Source organism: Manis pentadactyla, chromosome 4 (assembly GCF_030020395.1).
Source record: "Manis pentadactyla isolate mManPen7 chromosome 4, mManPen7.hap1, whole genome shotgun sequence".
NCBI lineage: Eukaryota > Metazoa > Chordata > Mammalia > Pholidota > Manidae > Manis > Manis pentadactyla.
The window spans coordinates 62750337-62775456 of record NC_080022.1 but is presented as its reverse complement, the minus strand read 5'-3'; the positions used below and the strand labels follow the sequence as shown (position 1 = coordinate 62775456).

The 25120-nt window shown below is 36.8% G+C and overlaps 1 protein-coding gene across 2 annotated transcripts in view; it reads left to right on the top strand.

Annotated features, from left to right (window-relative positions):
* The window catches only part of ERICH3 (glutamate rich 3), a 130276-nt gene that overhangs the window by 34472 nt on the left and 70684 nt on the right, over positions 1–25120 (top strand). Inside the window, exons 2-7 of one of the 2 annotated variants that reach the window (XM_057500329.1) lie at positions 2026–2119; positions 4427–4552; positions 8022–8093; positions 9706–9834; positions 14801–14959; positions 19241–19459. In XM_057500329.1, the coding sequence (XP_057356312.1) occupies positions 2026–2119; positions 4427–4552; positions 8022–8093; positions 9706–9834; positions 14801–14959; positions 19241–19459 (799 nt within the window). The remainder of the gene's footprint in view (positions 1–2025; positions 2120–4426; positions 4553–8021; positions 8094–9705; positions 9835–14800; positions 14960–19240; positions 19460–25120) is intronic. The other variant, XM_057500330.1, reaches the window with a different exon arrangement.

Below are 25120 nucleotides of genomic sequence, written 5' to 3'. Positions count from 1 at the left end.
AGTTCAATCTCTTATTATCAAACAATTCATTAACCCAAAGTTTCAGTTAGAAAAAAATTCAGGCATTGTCTGAAAAAGAAATGATTGAGCCTGGGTGGACCCACCTAGTTATCATTGTCTCAATCTTTCCAGAACAGGAAAAGGTGAGAAAACTGATGTGTTCAAAGGTTTCAACTCAACTGGATCTAATCAGACCTTTCAGTAAGACTAGAGGGGTATCATACCCACATACTCATTTAGTAGGAGCCTGAGAGAGCAGGATTTAAATGAGGTGGTGCCAAAGCTGGCTAAGCATCATTATTAGGACCTAAACATTTAAAAAGTTACAAATCCTGAGTTAAAAGAAGGGTATCTTTTATCAGTCAACAGGGAAATTGAAGTCTGTGTTATCCTAACTTTTTGACCCTACTTCATTTAATCGGAGTTTTAGCACTCACAGCTATTCTAAAACTATTGATTTTTTTTTTTTTAAATTGAGCCTGGAAAACAGACAAAAGACTATATATGAAATCAGTCTAATGATTTATCTTAAGAATCTGTGAACTGTGGAATCATGATTGTTATGACGAGAGACACCTGCTCACCTTTCTGAAATGAGTTGCTGAAAAGATATGCTGAGATTTAGAAAGGGTAAGGGATACAATGTTGACCTTTTGGAGACAGGAAAACTTTGATGAACTGTAGGACACCAAGACATTTCATTTAGAAGATGATTTCAAAGCATTATCTGGGGCTGGTTTTGTATGTGCATTACTGAAGCCCTCAGGTTGTCTTTTTACATAAACCCAGTGGAATAATGGTTTCCGAAGTTGTTCATATGTCTGCCCGTCTCTTGTAGCAGCTAGGTTTCTGGGTTTTGTAACTGCTTTCAGTCTCTTTTATGGACAAAATTAAACTTTCCTTACCATTTGACAGCATGGAACTTTCCTAAGATGGGTGTTAAGGAGAAAAGAGACAGGAAAAGGTCACCAACACCATCTCCATGTAATTAAGGAAGTGCAAACAGCTAAATAAAATTGTCTCTAATGACATTTACTTGATTCTATGAGTCCCTGCTCTGGTCTCAGAATAAGGATCAGCTGCTCGTAAAATGTACAGATTGCAAATCTTTGTTGCAGGTAATAGGGTATGCATTTTTTTAAAGACAGCTTTATGTTAGGGCTGTGTTCAGGATGTATGTTCTCTTTCTCTGCATCTGTGTGTCTCTTTATATATACACTTACATTTATGTATATGTATGTATGTATGCACAAAGGGGCATATATGTATACATGTGTATGTGTATATGCTTTTGTAAAGTAATAATAATCAATAAAGGATAGGTTAAAGCTTAGAAAAAATAGTTTCAAACTTTGATTTATAGAACTAGGTTGACCATCTACTGAGATATAGCATGTAATCAAGGAACCACTTTGCCCTCTTTTAACTCTTAAAATGAAAGGTCCTAAAAATCAAAAATAATCTGTGAATTAAAAAAAAAATTGTTCTGTGTGTGGAATTAATGAAATTGGATGCATATGAGAAAGTTAAGACTTTTAAATTGCTGAGCTTAAAACTTAGAAGTTTATATGAGTAAGAATGAGTCCCACACAAGAAGTCCCACGTCATTGACAGAACAGTTATTTTTCAAAGATTAATGAACAATCATTATTTAGTTACATGATAAATAACATCCATAGAGATATCCAAGAATACTGCACCACACCCTGAACTTCAAATCTAGCAAAGGAGACTAAGAAATATATAATAATAATATTTCTACTGTTGGATTTTTCACAACCATTTGAATTGTTCATGTCTGATGTTGATGTCTACATTATAAACCATGTCAGGACCCTCTCCCAGTTCTTATCAGAAAAATAAAATACAGTAGGTGCTCAGTACCCGCTCCTTACACACATCGACGAATGATTGGCTGGTTGGCTGAGTGAATGTTTATGCACAGTGTGGGGATGAGAAAGCCAAACTGCTTTGGTTATCAAGCAACACTTCATAAATCTTCATGGTTTCACTTTTCTGTTTCAGGTTGCTTGCAGCATATAATAGTCTTACTGATAAACACCTGGCTGGATATTTCAACAATGCAAGAATGAGGCGGCATCTCTTAAAATCAGGGCTGGTAAGACTTGATTGATTTTTTTACCTGTCCTCTTGTTTCATTATGTCCAATCATTTCCTCACTTTTCTGGTATTCTCTTTGAGATCAACAACATCTTCTGTCTCTCATTTTAGAAAAATTACTTCCTTTTCAGATCTCTGATTTGTTTTTTTGAAGCTGTGTTTCAAAAGATGAGAGGTCATAGTGCCTGAGAAGGCAACCTAAAAATTATTGAGGAAGCACCCTATGAGTTTCCAACAGCCTATTTTACTGGTTAGTTTATTCATTTATTTAACACATATTTATTGAACACATTGTATGAGCCAGGAACTGTCAGGGAGTCTTCAGGAAAAAAAATACTATTTTTAATAATCACAGAATACAGTGTGGAAGACAATTTCCCCTTGAAATTGTAAAAATGTTTCATTTTCCAAGATAGTTTACTGATACACTAGTGCCTTTTGTTAGCTCCCAAAGTATCATTTCCACAAAACTTGCATTCCTCTAAATGTATTTAATGGAAAACCTTAAAAAAATACTATATATAGTTTTCCACTGAAAGAAATGGGTGTGGTTATAGAAAGTGTGACTAATGATTTTAGCTGCTTACCTTCTTAAAATACAATGGGTTTCCTTGACTCTCGTTGCCATGGTGTTGAAAGGATGTGCATTGAGTTACTAATTGTTTATGTGCTTAGCACTAGGGCTGGATAGATCTCAGAGAACTTGCTTTTTGTCTCCTGGGGCTTTGTTATCAGACATGCCCTGCTGAAACCTGGCTCTGCCATTTATAAGACAGAATCTTGAGCAACTCACTTAGCTTTCTTAGCTTCCACTTCCTCAATTGTAAAATGAAGATAATCGTACCAGCCCTCAGGACTGTTGTGACAATTTGCGATGTGTAATAAATGGTTGTTGTTATTGTGGTTACTATTAACATTATGTCTTTGGAAAACAATCTATGAGCTTCATTTATGGATGGGAAGGACTTTTACTTACAAACATCAATAATAAGCACTTATTGAACACTGGTTATGGGCTCGAAAACAAGGAAGATACAGACTTCTCCAGAGCAGTCCTTCAGATACAGTCCCTCAATCAGCAGTGTTCAGAATCACCTGGAGGACGTTAGAAAATGCCAATTTTGGAGCACCCCAGACCTACTGTGCCAGAAGCTGTGGGGTGAAGCCCAACAATCTGTTTTTCAGCCCGCCTTCTAGGTGATTCTGATGCGGGCTCAGTTAAAAAAAACTTGAGTTCTGTAGGAGCTTCCAGTCTAGTTGAGAACAGACAGCTCCCAGGGGAGAGACAACAGGGACACATGTTGACCGAAGAGGGAGCAGCAATGCAGGATGTTCCCAACACTGTTCCCAGGTGGACACATATGATAGGCTATCCCATGCACAATGCATTCCCAAGAAAGTGTATTCATTAAAAAAGACTACCAGCAACGAAATCACTTGGAGCACGACTCTAGCTCATCTTAACTCTCCAAAAGGTTTCACCAACAGTGTTAAAAAACTGCACTTACCAAATTAAGAAATATGTGGGATTGGATTAGACCTGAAAAGAAGAGCAGGGCTTAATTAAGTGGAAAGGAACATGAACAATCCAGGAAGGACCACACTCTCTGTTTACAGAAGATACAAGAAAATACAACAAGTATTCCCATAGGAAGGATTAAAAGGAGAGGAAAATAAGTAAATAAAAAATAGAAACTACCACTCCGGGGACTGGCAATGATGCCAATTGAAATGAATCTGGAATACTTTATATCTGCAGTACTGCATAATCTGAAAAATCTGAATCATAGCAAATTAAATTACACTCTGGGCAGGAGAGTGGAAGAAAAAGCAATGTGAAAACAAAGTAATGAAACCAATTATTTTGAAAACAAACCAATGAGCCTCTATACTTACATGTTATGCCCTTCAAGGTATTTCCTGTGAGCTCATCGTCCTGTGAGCACTGCTCCTATTCATTGTTTCAAGGTAGTACCGCACCCCACCCTTTCCTCCCGAATGTGCACAGAAAAAGAAATGAAAAGCACACCTGGGTTCCATCCACGGAAAATTGTTACTCTAATGAAAGCCTTGTTTTAAACGTCAAGCGCACCACCTGCGTGTGTTTTCACAATGATGGGTTTATGAGACTGCCTTTCTCTTTTTAGAGCCTTATGAAATATGCATTAAAAGTGAAAGTTTATCAACCGTGTCCTATACTCCTTTAGGCTCAGAACACACTGTGTCACTCTGTCCTCTCTCCTTTTTGGGTAATGATGTGTTTTCTGCTTTGTATTTCTATGTATATTTTATTTATGTATGACAGATCTCAAGAAATGGAAGAATACTTTCTGAAAAAGAATACAAGCTAAATATCATGAGCCAGGATCACCAAAAGTATATCCGGGAGTGCTTAGCCCAGGCTATATTCCATAAGGTGCTCGACATGGAGGTACAAGTATTTACTATTTTCTTTATAATAGATATTTTCTAATATGATTTTTAATAATACTTTGGTTGCCAGAAGCAGGGGAATTCTTCTTATATTTCCTTCAAAAGGAATGGAACAAAGTGTTCTGACAAATTCTCTCTCTAGCTAGTTAGGAGCCAAGAGACTAAACTAAGCTTTTGTACATTTCAGTTAGGGAAAAACATGGACATCATTATATATTTTGTGATATTTAATTTAACAAATGTAGATTTTTAATCCGTAATGGCTACTGTAAAACATACCAGCCCTCACCATCTGTACCTCAATTTCCATTTGCTAAAAAAAAAAAGCGACATCTGTTTAAATATCAGTAATTCTACTGCCATGAATTATTTCAGATTTGTTATTCCTTTACGGCTCTGAAGCTTAGCCGTATGCTAAATTTCAAGGAATTGGCATTGAAACATCTGCTGTCCCGCCCTACTTTAGGCCACACTGGTCAGCATAGATTCATAACCCAAGCATCAACAACTTTTTAAAAAATCTGACATGGCATTTTTAGTAGGATATCCAGCTAACTTGATGAATTATTTTAACCTTGCTCCTTGGAACTTGTAGTTTCAACCATTAACACCACGTTGATTTCAGTGAAAAAGCATGTCACTTCTTGGCTTGACCATATAGCAGTAAATCAGAAAACCTGGCTCATAAAACCATTGACCTGTGAGTGTAATAAACATTTATGAACAACTGTAGAATCATCAGTAAGCCAATCCTAAGTGTCGTGCCACTGAAAATATTTATTGTTATGTTACTACTATATTGAGTAAATGTTGTGTTCACTTAAGATGGGTATGATCTGTTGATTTAGGAATGAATTTTGTTACTTTTATCATATGCAAGGATTACATAGAATCATTGTTTATGGCCCCCAAATTCACTTGTTTATAAAAGTATTAGTTGGAAATCTATAACTAATGTAAAAACAAGTACAGTGCAAAATTAATCTATTTCTGGTTTCAAACCTAATCAACGGGCACCAATTGCTATAACTAGCCTAGATCCTTGAAGTTTAGTTTTCTACTACCATGCAAGTGACATACTGTAACTGTTAAATATGCTATAATTTAAGAGTCTTCATGTATTCTTAAGTTTGGATTAAGGATCTTAGATAAATGCTAACATGTAATATATAATAATTTTATATATTATGTAATTATAACATATATAAATATAATTAACATAGAATATTTCTCTCAAAATCATCTACATTTAGTTTATGCTGATGCTATTTGCTAATGCTGCTCTATTAATATTCACATATTCATTCATGCAACAAACACTAATTACAGGCTTACCATGTCCCAGTATGAGGCTATGTGATGTAGCTGCAAGACATAATTTAAAAAAATACTGTAGGAAAGGATCAAACACTAGAAGAGAGGCACAAGCAGCCTAAACTCAGAAAAGAAGGGAATGATGACTTGCCCCTTTGTGGGTCAGAGGAAGCTAACCAGAGGTCCTGCCATGTGAACTGGGCCTTGAAGAAGGGGTGAGACTTCACATGGTAACAGGGGAATGGCATTCTAGAGAGTGAGGACAGCAGGTGTGAGGCTACAGAGGTGTGAAAAGACATTGTGGTGGGAAAGGAAAGCTCACTGAGGCCAGAACGCACAGTGGGTTGGTTGAAAGTGTGGCAGGAAGTGACACTGTCCAATAATTTGGGGTCCTGTTTCTGGAACTGAAGAATTCCCAACTAGATTGGAGTGTAGGTGATGAGGCGATAAAATGTTTTTCAGCAGGGGGGTGAAATAAATGAGCAGAGCTGTTTTAGAAAGATGATGTTGCTAAAAATGCAGAAGATGGATTAATGAGCTGGAAAAGATTGAAGGTGGGAGGTCAATTAAGAAGCTGTTGCCGAGGGGTGTGGGTGAGCAGCAGTGGTGGAAACACTGGGGAGATGCAGCTGTCCACGGAGATACCGAAGAGGGAGAGAGATAAACTGAGGGAGTGAGGAGGGGTGCGGAGGAGCCCAGAGCAGCTCAGGCTTGGTGGGTTGTGTGAGCCTGCAGGAGAGGCAGAACAACGGGGCTAGAAGAGAGCCATCAGTGGTGGAAGAACTTGCCTGATGGAGTGATGTCCTGGAAGCCAGGAGGCTCTCGCAGCTGCAGAATGATTACATAAGATGAGCACTGACAAAAAAAGAAATAAGGTTTGACCCAGAAGGTGGAGCAATGGTGGCCGAATGTAGTTTTTAGGATGGTGAAGAGGAAGGTTGTGGGGGTGGGTGATTGTGGTGAGTTGGAAATAAATGAAAGATGGAAAATGGGTGATAGTGAATTTAATAAAATTTGGGGGTAAGTAGGTGAGAGAACAGGAAAGAGAGAGAGAAGAAAGGCAAGTGTCATGAAAGGGACTGATGATACCTAGGTAGGGGGTGGTTGAGTCTGCAGGGTCCCAAAGGCATCAGGAGGGGATCAAGAACTGGAAAAACACTTCTTAAAATGCTCTCAAGTGTGTCCAATTGATTTCAAATTTAATTGTAAGAAGATTATTTTTATATAAGCTTTATTTTTAAATTATATAGCTACTATATTAGAGAAAATATTTGGGAAATGTAACAAAGCATAAAAAAGAAAGCCACATATAATCCCTCCTTTCAGGGGTAACTGCTGTTAACACACTCGTATTTCTTTTTCATCTTTATTTATACTTATACATTAGTAAAATAATGCTATGTTGCCAGAGGGACATAGTTTTGTGAGAAAAAACAAACAGCAAGTTAGTGGCAGATAAACCAAGGTTCAAATTACAGTTCCACTGCTAAGTAGGGGTGAGACTTGGGGCTAACTCATAACCCTCTGCCTCAGTTTCTTCATTTGTAAAATGAGACTGCTTAGAATTGTTCAAAGAGGGGTGATGCACGTGACCCAGCTTCCCACAGGTAAGGTGTAGGAACTGGTACCTCATATGAGTTTGTCAATTAAATCGTGTTTCTGAGCAATTCTGTATCCTATTTTATTTTGCATTACATGCATTTTTCCATTTTTTAAAAACCAAACCTTTAAGAACCTTATTTCAAAGATAATATTCTATTTCATTATGTGAATGTGCCAGAAACTTAACCATTCTCTTTAAGCTTCATGTGGCTTCTGAATTTTTGCTTTGAAGAAAAGAAAAAACAATTTCCAGGCTGTACCTTTGTGCATAACACATTTTTAAAAATTATTTAGATTTCTATGTTTGAAGTAAAATTTTTTGCTTAGAGGGTAGGAACACTTTTAGCTGCCTAATATATGTTAGAAATGGACTTTCCAAGGAGTTGTACTAATTTATATTCCCAGTTGTATACTTATGCAGGCAATTCTTCTCCACCTCAATTACAAGAGAGGTAATTGAGAATATGGTTAGCTGGTGGGATTATTTTCCTCTAAAAATTCTTCACTATAATTGATATGATTCTCTTCTCCATTCTTTTGTGCGTCCTTAGCGTTACAATCAGCTTGAAATAAAAAAGAAGCTAGAGACCTTAGCTAGAAAGGAGAGAATTCCGAGATTTAAGGTAAGGAGCTACATGAATCTCTTTTACTTCACAATATTATTTTATGATTTTGAGAGCCAGTGGTGCTGTCACTGAAGTTCCTTGAGGCACTTTACTTTTGGGGAACTAATAGCAGAGGTCAGATAATGGTTCCACCAACCCTAAATCTTGGCATTATCACAGATGATCATGACAAAATAGGAGCTGCCTGTGCAAAATTCATTTTATAAGGCAGAAACCTTTCAAAGAAAAACTTAAAAATATTCTTGCCGAGTTGGAAATTTAGCTTTTGTATTTTCTTGATTGATGTGTGATAGAAACCAAAATATTTTTGTTTTTTGTCTTAAAAAGGTAAAAATAGATGATGATATTTCTAGTGTGATGGGAAACAGGGCAGTCAAAGGAATACCTAGTGGCACATTTTTGTGGAAACATAACCCTTGAAAATACATGGTAGGAAAGATCTACCACAGCAAAGAAAGAATAAGATTTAGCTATTTTGTACAAGGAACTTAAAAATCCCTTGTTTTCCATTCTTGTATTTGATATCCTTTCTTTGAAGTGAACTTACGGAATGTATAAATCTGAATCAAGCGATGAGAGATTCAATTAGGCATATTTGAAAGGTTTCATTTTAGTTTGCAGTTTTACTCAATTTCTTAAGCCATTCGAACTCACATGTTGTTCTTCATTTTCTGTGTTGTGTTACAAATGTGGACCCTAAATGCATTTCACAAACTGATGAATATTTGTAAAGCTTCTGTGAAATAACCTGCTATATAAGACAGTAAATTTTCCCTCTTGCCTGATAGAGTCAAATCTGTTTATTTATCATGGTCAAAAGATAATTTTGTTACAGAAGTGCTGTTATATAACAGAAGACAGGTCAGTTTTTCAAGATCAGAAAAGTTGTTGTATTGAGGTTTGTAGATACTTCAACTTTACCAGTATTGTACTACATCAAGGATCAAGTTATAGATTCTATAATTTACTGCTGAAATGTTGATGGTGAAAAATGGTTGCTAGAAATAGAGTGACTAACCACTGCCTGAAGCAATTCACCATTCACTCTCACCCAGATTGCCTGCACATTAAGTAGGTACATGGACATGTTAACAACATTGGCAGAATTCTTAATAGACGCTCTGAGTCCTTCCTGTATGATTTTTAGTTGTAACAATTTCCATTTTATAGCTGTACTTGGTGGAAGACGTGTTTTAGGTCCCTTTTAGGTAATATGCAACCTTTTTGCATAGGGTATATTTATTTTTTAAGGTAGGAAAGTACTATTCTTAGTAATCTGTAGTGATCAGAGTAGTGAGGAGCACTGTGCTTCTTATACTGATCGGATAAATATTGTTACAACTGAGGGTACACTGTGTCTGTGGCTATCTCTTTGAGTATAGCTGTTTCTTTGAATAAAGCAGACCCAGTTTCCTGCCTTTTACCACCATGCTCAACTTCCCAGTACAGCTGTGGAAACTTTATATGACAATCATGATAGGCCTCAGAAGGGACACTTTTGAGACTAATGAGAAAGGTCTTTTGTATATAGTATCTCTTACCTGACAGGAACTAACCTAACTAGATTACTAATTATGCATCAATTTGTTAAATCACTTTCTTACTCTAGGGAGAACCAACAAGATGGTCTATAGAAAGTAATATCCCAATCCTATCTCCCCGGCCCCCACTTGGCCCAAAGGCTAACCGTGGCCATGGTGTTCTGGTTGATGGAGGACATACCAGTCCAGTAACCCTGGTGAGTCTTATTAAATACTCTGTCATGTACCATCCCGACTAATTTGTAATTTCATATTACTCTCAAAAAGAATGCTCTCTGGGTAGCCTGTATAATTCCATGAAGCCTACTGAATGACAACATAGTTTTGTATCTGTTCAACTCTGTATCTACTGAATGTCCTACCTCTAATCAGTGTCATCCCTGTCAAATGCACTTGGCTTGTTACTGTTAGATTAGCTTTCTTAAAGTGCAGGTTACTTCTGTACATGCCCAAATACCTTCACTGGCTGTGTGTCACCTATAGAAAAGCCCAGACTCTTTCACCTGACATTTAAGACCCTAAAGCACATGATCTTAATTTAGCTATCCCAATACTTTCCCCCATAATTACCCTTTAGCACCCTGCAGTGGCAACAAACTAAGCCACTAGTTGTTCCACACATGTTCTATATTTTCTGACCTCTGGATTTTGTTCTTGCTGTTTCCTCTCCTCTTACCTTATCTATAAAGCTTATTTATGCATATGAATTCAATGGTACTGTATGGCCTATTGGTCCAGATACTTATATGTGTGCTTCCTTTATCAAAATGGCATGCACATGATCTAAGATAAAATAAAAGTACAGAAATTCTTTTTAAGGAAATTGCACATCCATATTTCGTTCCAGTTTGATTCATTTATAACCTAGAGGTGGTATTTGTTTGAAGGAGGGCAAGGCAGCTTGAAATAATATAGATACAGGAGAAGATTTGCAAAATATTTGCTGAAGGTTGATGGTTTAAGTTGTAAATGAACTGCTTGATTGCATCTTAATTCTTCTTTGGTGTGGCCAAATATATTTCCTTGTTGGCATGAACATTTTTGGATTACACAATATTTATAGAGAAATTGCAATGCTTTCACAGACTGTTGACATGGGTTCATTGCATATAGTGTTAAGCTTTGACATTTTTCAAAAGGTAAATATGTTTTGACATTTCCCTGTGAACAGCTCAAGTTATGAAAAGCAACAGTCAAATTGCGAAAACCAACCATCTTCCCTTTGTTGTTACCATATTTCCAGGCTTCATTTAAATGTATATGTACACAAACAATTCTTTTACTGGATGGCAGATTCACCAGACTCTCAAAAGCTTAACATGGGTGAAAGAAAAGAAACAATCAAGTGCTGTTTTCTATCTTCCCACCTGTTTCATAGGGGAAAAACCCTTGAAAGGCTTTTTTTTCAATTTTTCAGCTGAACACCCTCAATAAGTAGTTTATGATACATCCAGGAGATCTTAATGTGGCAGGAGTGAGAAAGTAATTTTAAAATTACAGGAAACACTGACACCAGCACTTCCGAAGACTTTCTAGCGGGTAAACTATGGTTCTTCTCTTGGTCACCTCCTCTGGTTCTGCACTGTGAGGCAGACCCCTGTGACCTTGGAATTGTAGTTCCCATTTTACAGAAATTCAAGTCCTTTTTGTTTTCTGAGCCTGGATACCTTAAATTTGACCTCTAAGTGCCACTGAAATGAAGATAATCCTTTTGGGATATTGCCATCGATTTTTCTCCTTTAACTTTCTTGCGTGAATAAGAAAAGCATCCAAGGAAAAGTTATTGCACTTGGTCACTAATTGCACCTAGACTTTCCAAATAGCACATAGGCTTTTAGCTACACTATTCCCATTAAAACAGTGGAAAGTCATTCAACTAATTCTGCACATGCTTGGAAAATTCACCCCCAGAGATCTTCTACTAAGAATTAGAAATGCTCAGCTAAGCTGAGTAATCACCAGGTAGTCAATTTCAATTCACATTCCGGTACAGTTTTGAAAATGTTAAGCTACAGTGCTGTATTTATTTCAAGAAATATGTTATGAACAATTTGAAATGTAGCAAATTTAAGGTGGCTTCTGATATGAACGACAACAGTTTGTAGCTCACAGCTGTTAGTTGAATGGTGCAGATTTGTTTTTTAGAGATAAATGTAATCAGTTAAACATTTGACTGCCATATTCATCTAACTGAATGATATCTGTATGCAAATGTGAGAAAGTAAAATGTAAGAGAGCAGCAGCCAATAGATCATGCTCTCGTTTATAGTAACCTGCTTTCTTGAATTCCTGCATTAGATTTTCAATGTTTTTATGTTTAGTTGGATTATTTGACAGAAGAGTGTTTTAGGCATATATTTTTTTACAGATTTCAAAATAATTCTTTTGGGTGATCTGACTCCCTTGTTCAGAAACCTCTAGTCGGATTTTTATTTGTGGGTTTGAAGATATTTCACCTTTGGCTTACGTTGTCTTGTCCTGTTTCTTCAAATCAAATGCTGCTCTGGTCAATCCGCTTGGCTTCCTGTATTGGTCATTTATAGGTTTGTGTGCAGCAAGCTAAGATGACAATGACTTAAACATAAGGATCTCCTGCCAACACATATATGTGAGTCTTAGCTAGTGTGCAGTCTCTACTCCATGAAGCCATCAAGAGCTCAGACTCCTATTATGTCAGTGATCTGCCAAACTTAGTGTGTTATCTTCATAAGCCAAGGTCACCATGTGGCTATGTCAGTCGGAGGGAAGGGGGTAAAGGGAAAGTGATAGCACACTTCTTCCAGGGGCATGGCCTGAAGTGTCTTGTATACATTCTGCTCACATCTTACTGGTCAAAATTGAAGCATACATCTATACAGAATTGCAAGAGATACTGCGAAATACAGCCTTTGTGATAGCTGTGTTACCTGATAAAAATTCTCTATTGCTAGTGAAGAAAGGAAACTGATATCAGGGAGAAATATCTTTGCTACTCTTCCCATGTTTGGCTCACAGCCGGCTCTCTTCTTACTTGGTGTTCAAATTTACCATTCCTTTTCACTGCTCATCCATTTTCTTCTTTTGCTCATCTATTTGGATAAAATATAACTGCTTCTGCTTGAATTTTTACTAGTTTCCTTGACTTATTCCAAATAATTTTAAGTTCTAAGTTCTGTTAGTTCTAAAGTATTTTGTTATTATTGTCTCTTCGGTAGTATTTGTGTGGTTCATTTGGCACTAAATGTCTTATGTCACCATTAGAGGTTAAAAATTACTTTTTTAATGTCCTCAGAGTGCCCATAGTTGGAATCCAGTAAGTGTTGACTGAACAAAACCAGAGATTTAGCAACATAAGACATACTTGTCAAGATGACACTAAGACCAATTTTTTTGTGGTAGAAGGTGCCTTATCATCCTTTTTTTGTATTTACACAACACTTTTCCAGAGCTGAATATTTGTTGTGCACCATTCTTTAGAGTCAATGCATTAAGTTTTACTTGTGCGTCATTTATATACCATCTTTCTCATACCTTCTTACCCAAATAAACACTTATTATTCTTAACAGGTTTTCTGCCATTTTATTGTTGTAGAACAACTGGGCCCAAAGCCTTATTTTTTTCTCCTTCTGTAACATCGCTGATCTTTGTACTAACAATGTTCAGTCAGTACCCTGAGAGGCACTTGTAATGCTCCATACTGGCACTTTTGGTATTCTCTGCAGTACATTCTTGATTAGAAAATGCATCAGTCAGGGTCTCAGCAGGAAACAGATGGCTCACACAAACAGGGAAATTAGGAAGGGTTTAATAAAGAAACTATTTACGAAGATGCTGGCGGAGTAAAGGAAAACCTAAGGATGCAGATCATGCTAGAGTTAGCACAATGGGAAACCACACCACTTAGGCCTGAGAGGGAAAAGGAGGGATTGGATACTAAAACCAGCAGGCAGGGCTTGTAAGCTAGGGGTGGACTTCAGACAGGAGCTGTGGACTTTGGTAGAGGGACCTAGCTGGTCCACCACACCTTGGTGGGAAAGGTCCAGCAAAATGAAGACCCTAATCTCTTCCCTCCTGTCTTTTGCTCTCCTGAGAGTGCCTTTCACTGGACAAATCCAATTGGAATCCTGAGGTTAGCTGGTGTAGTCAGTAAAGAAATGACTCCCAGAGGCCAGAACAGGGCACAGAAGCTAGAGAAGAGGTGGAGTCGGCCAGCGGGGAGTGGGAAACTTCCAGCCTGGAAGACATCTCTATTTTTACACAGTGTTTTCCAAAGTTGCCAGTTACTGTCTCTCATTTTTGTTTTACTAATATTTTGAGAAGAAAGTTGCATAAATGGTAATTCATTGTAGTTAAGCACCTGTCTTTCCTTTTGTAACTCTGGGAAAATAAGTTTCCAGCCTGGGGCAAAATACCTTTGAAACGGAAATCAGCCAAAGCGAGAAATAAAGTGGGAGAAACCTGTTTATTGCCTACAAGCAGTCATCCACTTCTGCTCGCCCATGTCTCTCTGAGACCCAGCTGCAAAAAGGGACCCCATATAACCTCTCTGGTCCAGATATGCCCTTGCTCCCCTGGTAATTACCTATTGATATGGAGATGGTTACTTCTCTCCACCCCTTGGAAACACCTATTGATATGGAAATGAACTAAGGCCAGGTGAGAGATTCTGGAAATACTGCAATTTTACCCACACCTTTTTAAAAAATCATATTATCTGTTTTTACTTCTGCACCACTCTTAAGACTTAAAGGACTCACAGAATTCATGTTGAAGACATTTAAACAGAAATTAGTCCACTCCAGTCCTATCCCTTTAGATCTCTAAAATAGGAACATTATTCAACTTAACATTTAACTGAGGAAAGCCATTCTATACACAGCATAAATTAGATATTGTCAGCCAGTTTACAGGAACAAACTATAGGAACCTAACAGAGAACATCTCCTTTGTGTAGAATACTCTATAATTATGGCATTTAGTCATGTAGAAGACTTCCACACCATATGTTTTAACAAATACTTTGGGTCATAAGGGTATGTATAATGGAAGGACATAATTAAAGTTTTATCTGTTCTGTAAAAAGGTACCATTAATTACTGTAGGCAATTTGTTGGGTTATTAATTGGTTCTGGAAACATGTCAAGATACTAATTTAAATGGAATTTTTTTCCTTAATTGTCTAGACAGCCCCTCGACCATACACTGCTCCAGGAAATATGCAACCTCCAATTCGGTTACAGCCTCTTCCCAGAAGTCCTGCAGTAGGCACTGTTCCAAAGATAACTTCGGGGTCCAGATCAAAAACCTCATTGCTGGAAAATAAGGCACCATTTCCCATTGGGGTAAATGTTATTTCTTCAAGAAATATCTGTTTACTCTTGATTAGAATATTAGATTATCACAGTTTTTAAGATGATAGATTCAACTAATCTACTAAGTGAAATTTACACTGTGCACTTATTAAGCTCTTTCTATGTGTATCTGTTTAATTGTATCTTACTCCAGTTGGAAGACCTATAATTTCTGTGTTATTGTGCAAAAAGGATAAGGAATGGATTTGTAATAGATGATTTCTCATTAATTTGAAGTGTAGATTGAAAAACAAAGAGGAACTTTTTATAGCCAGATATGTCTTCTATCAGAATGGACTCAGTGTTGGCTGCTTCCAAATTTTAAATGCACGAAACCTAAAAAATGCAACTTTTCAAGAATAGGTTTGCATTTGCATGCTGACTTACTTTACCATTAGTGTATGAAATTGCTTCAAGTTTGACTCTGGAGAAGGTTGGATATAGAAAGAAAAGAACATCCATCTTTAAAAAATGGTGATTTAATCACACAGAAGAGTTGACTCTGCTTCTTTTTTAAGATTGTATCTCAGGTAGTTTTCACTTATTTTGATAAAGCAACAGAAGGCAGTATGGTTAACATAAAATATGAGTTACTTAAACAAAGATAAATAATTAGGGCATTCAGTAATTTGAGAAGATATTGTTTATATTTCTAACACAATGAAGAAATATTCACCAGCTTAAGAAAACCTGTGTCATGATTATAGTTGTCATTATATTCAAACTGGTGAAGTTCCAGTCCTTATTAGGAAACATAAGACTTATGAAATTAAGATATTTTTATCTAAAACTGACAGACAACTTTGACACAAAGAAATTAATTCAGACAAATAGTGATTATTTTTCACAGTAAAAGTACAAATATAATTCTAAAAATGGTAACTAATATTTTAATCCATTTGATGTGCTCTTCAGCTTGTGAAGCAATTTTCACAAACCTTATTTTAATAAATTAAATAGGAGTTTCTCATAAAGCAGGAGAAATTAAACCAAAAGTGGTTGCACTTTGTCTAAGAAAGATGGCGTAGAACTAGACAGAAACTTTTTGGGTCATAAGTCAATTAAGTTCACACTTTTAAGGTCTGGTCTCCACTTTGAAGGCCTAGAGATTTCCTGTTTTGGCTGGGGCCCAGGAATGGTCAGGTCCTGAGAGATTGTCTCATGTTAGCTAAAATAATTCACAACAGGCTCATTTTCTCCCTATGTTAAACCAAAATCAGGAACCAAAACATTCACCAGATATCAAATAATCAAAGCCTGTAGAAGCAGTGCATTTTCCTCCTATAGGCAGAGACCAACACGGGGAGTGAGATCAAAATGAAGTTGCCTAGTGAGCATGGAATCAGAATGAAAGGATATGGTGGAATGGAATGTTATGGAACCAGGCTAGGGCGGCTTGATGCACCTATCTCCTCCTAGGAATGGACATGTCAAAGGTACCAGAAAACTCAAAGGTCTTTGGCTAAAACCCTCTGTATCCTCCAGGGATAACTTTGTCATTAGGACTGGAAATATTCAAAGTCCAATGGGTGTGATTTCCTCTCCCATAGATAGTACTCAGAGGGTCACTTTCTACATTTGCCAAGGTGATTATATTCTTTTCTAAGCTTTTAAAAGTATTAACTCTTCTTTGATAGACACATTTTTATTAGACCTGTGAATACTATCAACCAGGTAACATCCAAGTCCTGCTGACTGAGGAGGGATTTCTTTTTTTTTTCCGGTGACTTTCCAAATCTGCTCAGTCACTGAGTGGACTTATAATTAAATCTGCCGAGGGTCTTTTATTTTCCTGTTTTCAGGTTACGGGGTGTGAGTGATTGAAGGATAGAAACTTAATGGTATCTTACATGAGCTGACAAGCTTAAGATCAATTTCATGTAAATTTAAACCAGCTAAACTTACAGTTTTCATACAAAAAATATTTATTGGGGACTTCCTATAGACTAGACACTCTTCTAGACATTGGTGATAAATCAATTATCAGAGCAGACAAAGTCTCTAGTTTATTGGGGTTTATACTGTAATACACACAGGCAAAATACACTGCCAAGAAAGACATGTAATTTTTTCAATGGCATTGGTGATGAAAATGATTTAAGATAAAATCAGACAAGAAATTCCAAAAGAAGAGCAGTCTGTATGATTCCTGAGTATGTAGTGAGCACCCACTAAATTCTTATTGCTTTTTTAAAGAGTAAAGAATATGCCTATGGGAATTGTTTGAAGGTGCAACAAACTTAAGCAAATTGAACTTTCTGAGTATCAGGGGTGAGGGTCTTTTATTTAGGTGAAAGCAATTTGGTCAAAAGCAAGCTAGCTGAGATGCAATTGAGTAAAAATAGTGTCCTTGAATGACAATGATTATCCTTAGAACAAGTATTTCTCATACAGTAGGAATAGAAATTGGTACAACTGTTTGTGAAGGCAATATAGGAATATCTATCAACATTTTAAACAAACATACTTGAGCATTTTAATATATAGAAATTTATTCTAGGAATACACACATATAGGAAAAATAGATTAAAGAATATTGAGTTTTATAAGATTTGCGATAGAGAACAATTGGAAGACACCTAAGAATTTCACAGTGTGTTGTTTAAAAATGTTATAGTATATTAAAGTATATTAAAAGAGATAAGGTTGAATTATTTGTACTGGCATGTAAAGATGCCCAAAATGCTTTGGGCTAAAAAAGCATGCTAAGAAACAGCATATTAATTTTTAAAAATTTACTACATATTTTCAAGTAAGGCATGCAATTGACAACTTAGAAATTAAAAAAAAAATCTCTAAGCCCCAAAAGTTCTGCATTCATTGACTTTATTGTTCTTATTATTTTCACTTCTTCAATTTTTATTTGCTCTTAAAATATCAATGCACACCATCACAGAAAAATTGGAAAATGTAAGAAAAATGAGAACATAACACCTACAATATCAACAGTTCTAACAATTCCAAACTCCTTGGTGAATATCTACTTAAATCCCTTTCTGTTCACATAAACTTGTTTTCAATCAAAATATGGACTACACATGGCTTTATTTAACCTGGGTTTAATTATGTAGCAATGAGGATATCTGGAGAATAACTTCCCTTTCTTAAAAATAACTTCCACCATTTAACTACCTCAAGATAAAGAATTGGCTAAAAATTCATTTAAAACCATACCAAATAAATTAATATGAAATGGATGAAAATGATTAAAGATGACTTAAAGTTTGCAAAACTGCCTCAAATATACAAATAACCAATTTGAGAAAATTCAAAGACTCATACCTGAAAAATATAATAATTATTGATTGTACCTTTGGTGCTTTTTAACAGCTAAGGTAATACATGTTGATTAAATTTTCAAAAATGGAAAATGATATCCCCCAGTAATCCAGATCTCCAAAGGCAACCCTGTGTTTAAAGTCTTCCAGTTATCCCTGTTTTCATCATACTGCATATATAAATTATTTAGATGAAATGTATGATCACACTGCATGACCCCTTTTATGTCAGGATGAAGAGAATCATACTGTTCTTTTTAGAGCCTGGTAAGAATCTATTATAAAAACAAAGCAAACTTTGTTAAATGTTCTTCTACTGATGGACTTGATGGTTCAACTAAATTTGTTATACGTGTGTGTGTGTGTGTGTGTGTGTGTGTGTGTGTATCTTTATACACACTTACATGTGTGCACATGTACTTGTATAGTTAGCTTGGCATAATTTATTCCTATAAATTGAATTTCTAGGAGAAACAAAGCTGAATAGAGTCTTTGGGTCAGAGCCTGTGTTTGGTTCCTTGATATTATGTTATCAAAGAGAATTATAATACCTGGAGGGATGAAATCAATGTGAAAAAAGTACTAACACTCCATTGTTAAGCAGACTATCCAACCTAATACCCCATTGTTAAGTAGACTTTCCAACCATGCTTCAAAGTACAACATTTCAAACTTCCTGATTTTAAATTTTTTAATTGTACTGGATCCCCAGCTATTTAATGGATTATTAAGGAAAAATTCCAAAGTACTGTAAAAATTCCATCATATTTTATTTTAAAATATACTTAAATAAGGTTAGAAATTTATGAAAATTTGATTTGCTGGAGATGCTACAAAATGCCATTTTTCAACAGACTGGTGTGTTTTGAGTTTTCCTATTGACACCAACTGTGTTTACTTACAATGTCAATCATACAGTCTTGTCTTTAATTTGGGGTTCCTTTGGTCACTACTTCTGTTTCACTGGTTCTTATGTCCTGACATGTGATTACAGGGCAAGAAAGCAGTGAAGAAGTTCAGGAACTTCATGGACAATTCACAGGGAATGAATCAGTATCAACTTCTGAACATTACCAGTCACCTGATGCCCATTCCTCCTCCACCTCCTCCCCCCCGTGGAAGAGGCGCAGGGGAAAACAGACCTGAACCGTGGAGAAGGAGAAGATTTCGTCCAATCACTGCTCCAAATGGCTTAGAACCTCTCTTTACTAGGGTGATTACAGAATCAAGTTTTCTTTTATTAATTTAGCACAGATTACATTTCACTACTAAGTTTCTAGATGTGAAGTAAAAAAATCTAGGGAAATCAAATGCAAAATGCTTTGCATGAATCAGTATAATAATTTTATAAATGTAATTGTAAACTTGAATGAATTAGAAGTCAGGTGTTTGAGTTGTGCAGTTCAGTAGTTAATTTAGCACAGTTGATAAAAAATTCAGTTAATCTTGTAGTCAAACTTAGTTTGTACTATACCCATTTCCAAACTATTTCCTTTACTTTGCCCATTCAATCGTATCTTGTCAGAAGTATTTTAACATTTAATTTGTGAAAGTTCAGGTACTTAAATATATCAAAAAAGATAACATGCCACATAAAATACCTTACCAATGCCTTCTTTTAATGATTTTTGTCAAAATACTGTATAATATTTCGAATATATTTCCTTCCATTGTTTTTCAAAAACATGTAGTTTGTTGTACTCATTTCTTCAAAATACTGGCTAAAAAAAAAATAGTATAGTCCTAAGACCAGTGAGACTTTATTCAGGTATAAGCTAGTCCAAAGACAAAAGAAGTTTTAATTTTTATTGTGTAAACATAAAACTAACAGTAATTAGATGTAACTTTTGTGATTGTTAGTGAATAGCAGGGCGAACATTTTACTGACTGAGACTCAGCGAGTGAAGTGGTGATATGCCTGGAGACTCCATGCTGGCTCTTCAGAACCAACCTCACTTGGTGTCATTTACGTCACGTCCATTTCTCACTCCCAGCAGCTTCCCATACCAATAACCTTCTCAAAAGACTGGGACTATCTCCCTTACGTTCCCTCAAATTTGTCTTGCAATTCTGTTTTCAGCAGTTCTCACCCTTTGTTACAGCGCTTGACACAGCGCTGTATCCCTCCTCCCCACTCTCCGTCCTGTGTCCTTGGTCTGAGCCTCTTCCACCGCCTGGGGCACCTAGCACTATCATCCTCCTCTCTCATCTCAGTTTTCATTCTCCCTCCCATATTCTTCTCTGTCTCTTAGCATATCCAGGCCTTACATGGAGTAACCAGATCCTTTCTTCACGTGCTGTAGCCTTAGACTTCTTTTCCCTTTCCTACTACAAAGTTCTCTGAAGAGTAGTTCACTAGAGCTAGTCTAACAAACAATCCCAGGCAACTCAGCTCACAGCAGCAAAGGTGTGTTGCCTGTTCACGTTACCATCTATTGTTGGTCAGCTGCAATTCCAGGACCCAGACTGGAGGAATGGTTCCTGTCTGGGGTGTGTTGGCCTCGGGGACAGCAGCACCATGGATGCTTTTAAGATTCCACTCAGCTGTGAAGCATACCACTTAGACTTGAAGGCAACTGCCAAAGCCAGAAGCAATGGAGTGGGAAATAATGTCCTTACACAGAGAGGGGCAGTGACTATTTGGAGCAATAATAGGATCTACCACATCCACTAACTTACTTTGAACTCTGCATGTTGACTTTGGTCTCCATTAAGTCTTGATTTTCTGTTATTAAAATATATCACTGGGATCAATTCTGCCAGTCATACTTTAAAAAAAAAAGGTTTAAATATTTCACTAATTATAAGAATATATAAAACCTATATGTACAAGTTCTTCAATAATAGTCAAGCAAACACCCCTGTGCACGCCACTGTTTCTTAACAAAGTAGAACACTACTGTCATGATATGAGCCCCTGTTTCCTGCCCCATCACATCCCCTACTGCTTCCCAGAGCACCCATCATACTGACTTCTGTGTTAACTGAGTCCTGCTTTTCTTTGGAGTTCTGTTTCTTATATGCATAAAACAATAAATAAGCTAAAACCTAGCATTGTAATGAAAGAACAATATTTCTAGGAGAAAGTAAGCTGAATAGAGTCTTGGGTCAGAGTCTGGGTTTGGTTCCTTGACAGAGCCCCTTGTGGGGAAGGCAGAGAGGCCAAGTCACAAATGTATCCTAGGAAAATGGGGCTCCACAGAGTCAGGGCATCTATGAGATCCAAGTGTGTGCCAGCCACTGGACATCCAGCAGGAAAACAGTCAGGGGAATAGACATCGGTACCTGGGCACAGAGATGAGAGCAGCAACTTCTCCATCCTGCAGTCCCGACAAGTGAAGCACAGATAAGCACCTGCACCAGCCTCCCTTGCATTCTGCGCTGAGGTTAGAATCACAGCATGGCGCCAGCAGACTTCCTGGCCTTGACAGACTTTGGAGTGTCTGTCTCTTGAGTCATTAGCCTTCAGTCTCACTTGGTCTTTTTGTTTTTAAACTTATTTTCTTTTTGGAATTCCTATTTTGGGAATGTTTGAACTACTAGACTGATGCTCTAATATTCTGAGCTTTACTCTCCTCTTTTCTACTTTTTTTGTCTTTTTGTTCTGCTTCCTGGGGGATTTCTTCAGTTTTATCTTCCACACGTTCTACTCAGTTTTTTTCTTCTGCTGACTTATTTTAATTCTAAGATCTCCCTTTGTGTTCAGTGAATGTTACTTTAAAAAAATCATCTTATTCTTGTTCTGTCTGATGTTGATTCTTTGGTTTTGTTGAGACTTCTTTCTGGGCTAATGCGTATTTAGTGTTGTAAAGAATGCAATTCTCTGAATGTTGGGAGCAAAGTTCTATAAATGTCCAGTAAGAAATGTTAATTATGTTTTTACATCTTTCTTTTTATCTGCTTAGTCTCTCAATTCCTAAGTTCTAGTGATAATTCATTCTTTGCAATTACGGATTTTTCAATTTTTCTTTGTGATTGTTTCAACTTCTGCTTTGTAAATGTTGAGAATACCTGATTATATGCTCTCAGATTTAGGATTACTATATTTTACTGGTGAAGTGATCCTTTTTTGGGGGGGTATCTATTTATTTATTGTTAATGTTAAATAATTATGGACTGTATTCTCTATGCTGTAGTTTCATTCCCATGACCAATTTATATTATGATTGAGATTTTGCACCTCTTTTACCTATTTCATCCACCTCCCCATCCCCTCTCCCATGATAACCACCCGTCACTTCTCAGTGTCTATGAGTCTATTGCCGTTTTGTTCATTTTGTTTTGTTTTGTTTTGTTTTTAGGTTCCACATATAAATGAATTCGTATGGTATTTGTCTTTCTCTACCTAGCTAATTTCACATGGAATAATAACCTCTAAGTCCATCCATGTTGTTGCAAATGGCAAGATTTCTTTATTTTTTAATGACTGAATAATATTCCATTGTGTATATGTGTCCCCTCCTCTTTTTTTTTAAATTTTGGTATCATTATTCTACAATTACATGAAGAACATTATGTTTAATAGGCTACCCCCTTCATCAAGTCCCCCCCACAAACCCCATGACAGTCACTGTCCATCAGTGAAGTATGATGCTGTAGAATCACTACTTGTCTTCTCTGTGTTGCACATCCCTCCCCGTGCCCCTCCTCAATATTATACATGCTAATCGTAATGCCCCCTTTCTTTTTCCTGCCCTTATCCCTCCCTTCTCTCCCATTCTCCCCAGTCTCTTTCCCTTTGGTAACTGTTAGTCCATTCTTGGGTTCTGTGATTCTGCTGCTGTTTTATTCCTTCAGTTTTTCTTTGTTCTTATACTCCACATATGAGTGAAATCATTTCATACTTGTCTTTCTCCACCTGGCTTATTTCACTGAGCATAATGCCCTCTAGCTCCATCCATGTTGTTGCAAATGGTAGGATTTGTTTTCTTCTTATGGCTGAATAATATTCCATTGTGTATATGTACCACATCTTCTTTATCCATTCATCTACTGATGGACACTTAAGTTGCTTCCATTTCTTGGCTATTGTAAATGGTGCTGCAATAAACATAGGGGTGCATCTGTAAACCGGGCTGCTGTATTCTTAGGGTAAATTCCTAGAAGTGGAATTCCTGGGTCAAATGGTATTTCTATTTTGAGCTCTTTGAGGAACCTCCATATTGCTTTCTGCAATGGTTGAACTAATTTACATTCCCACCAGCAGTGTAGGAGGGTTCCCCTTTCTCCACAACCTCGCCAACATTTGTTGTTGCTTGTCTTTTGGATGGTAGCCATCCTTACTGGTGTGAGGTGATATCTCATTGTGGTTTTAATTTGCATTTCTCTGATGACTAGCGATGTGGAGCATCTTTTCATATGTCTGTTGGCCATTTATTTGAATTTCTTCTTTGGAGAACTGTCTGTTCAGCTTCTCTGCCCATTTTTTAATTGGATTGTTTGCTTTTTGTTTGTTGAGGTATGTGAGCTCTTTATATATTTTGGATGTCAACGCTTTATCGGATCTGTCATTTATGGATATATCCTCCCATACTGTAGGGTACCTTTTTGTTCTATTTATGGTGTCCTTTGCTGTACGGAAGATTTTCAGCTTGATATAGTCCCACTTGTTCATTTTTGCTTTTGCCTCCCTTGCCCAGGGAGATACGTTCATGAAGAAGTCGTTCATGTTCATATCCAAGAGATTTTTGCCTATGTTTTTTTCTAAGAGTTTTATGGTTTCATGACTTACATTCAGGTCTTTGATCCATTTCAAATTTACTTTTGTGTATGGGGTTAGACAGTGATCCAGTTTCATTCTCTTACATGTAGCTGTCCAGTTTTGCCAGCACCAACTGTTGAAGAGACTGTCATTTGGCCATTGTATGTCCATGGCTCCTTTATTGTTTATTAATTGACCATATATGTTTGGGTTAATGTCTGGAGTCTCTATTCTGTTCCACTGGTCTGTGGTTCTGTTCTTGTGCCAGTACCGAATTGTCTTGATTACTGTGGCTTTGTAGTAGAGCTTGAAGTTGGGGAGAGAGAGATCCCCCCCACTTTATTCTTCCTTCTCAGGATTGCTTTGGCTATTTGGGGTCTTTGGTGTTTCCATATGAATTTTTGAACTATTTGTTCCAGTTTGTTGAAAAATGCTGTTCGTAATTTGATAGGGGTTGCATCGAATCTGTATATTGCTTTGGCCAGGATGGCCATTTTGATGATATTAAGTCTTCCTAGCCAGGAGCATGGGATGAGTTTCCATTTGTTAGTGTCCTCTTTAATTTCTCTTAAAAGTGTCTTGTAGTTTTCAGGGTATAGGTCTTTCACTTCCTTGGTTAGGTTTATTCCTAGGTATTTTATTTTTTTTTATGCATTTGTGAATGGAATTGTTTTCCTGATTTCTCTTTCTGTTACTTCATTGTTAGTGTATTGGAGTGCAACAGATTTCTGTGTATTAATTTTGTATCCTGCAACTGGGCTGAATTTGTGTCCCCTCTTCTTTATCCATTCACAGACACTTTGGTTGCTTCTGTAGCTTGCCTATTGTTAATGCAGCAATAAATGTAAGGGTGCATATAGCTTTTCAATCAGATTTTTTTCCTTTGGCTAAATTACTAAAAGTATAATTACTGGGTCATATGGTATTTCTATTAGTTTTTGGAGGACCCTCCATACTGCTTTTGATAGTGGCAATTTACATTCCCTCCAACAGTGTACGAGGGTTCCGTTTTCTCCACATACTCACTAACACTTGTTATTTATTATCTTTTGGATAGTGGCCATTCTGACCTGTATGAGGTGATACCTCATATCAAGGTGGTTTAAATTTGCATTTCCCTGATGGTTAATGATATGAAGCATCTTTCATGTGCCCGTTGACCATATGTATGTC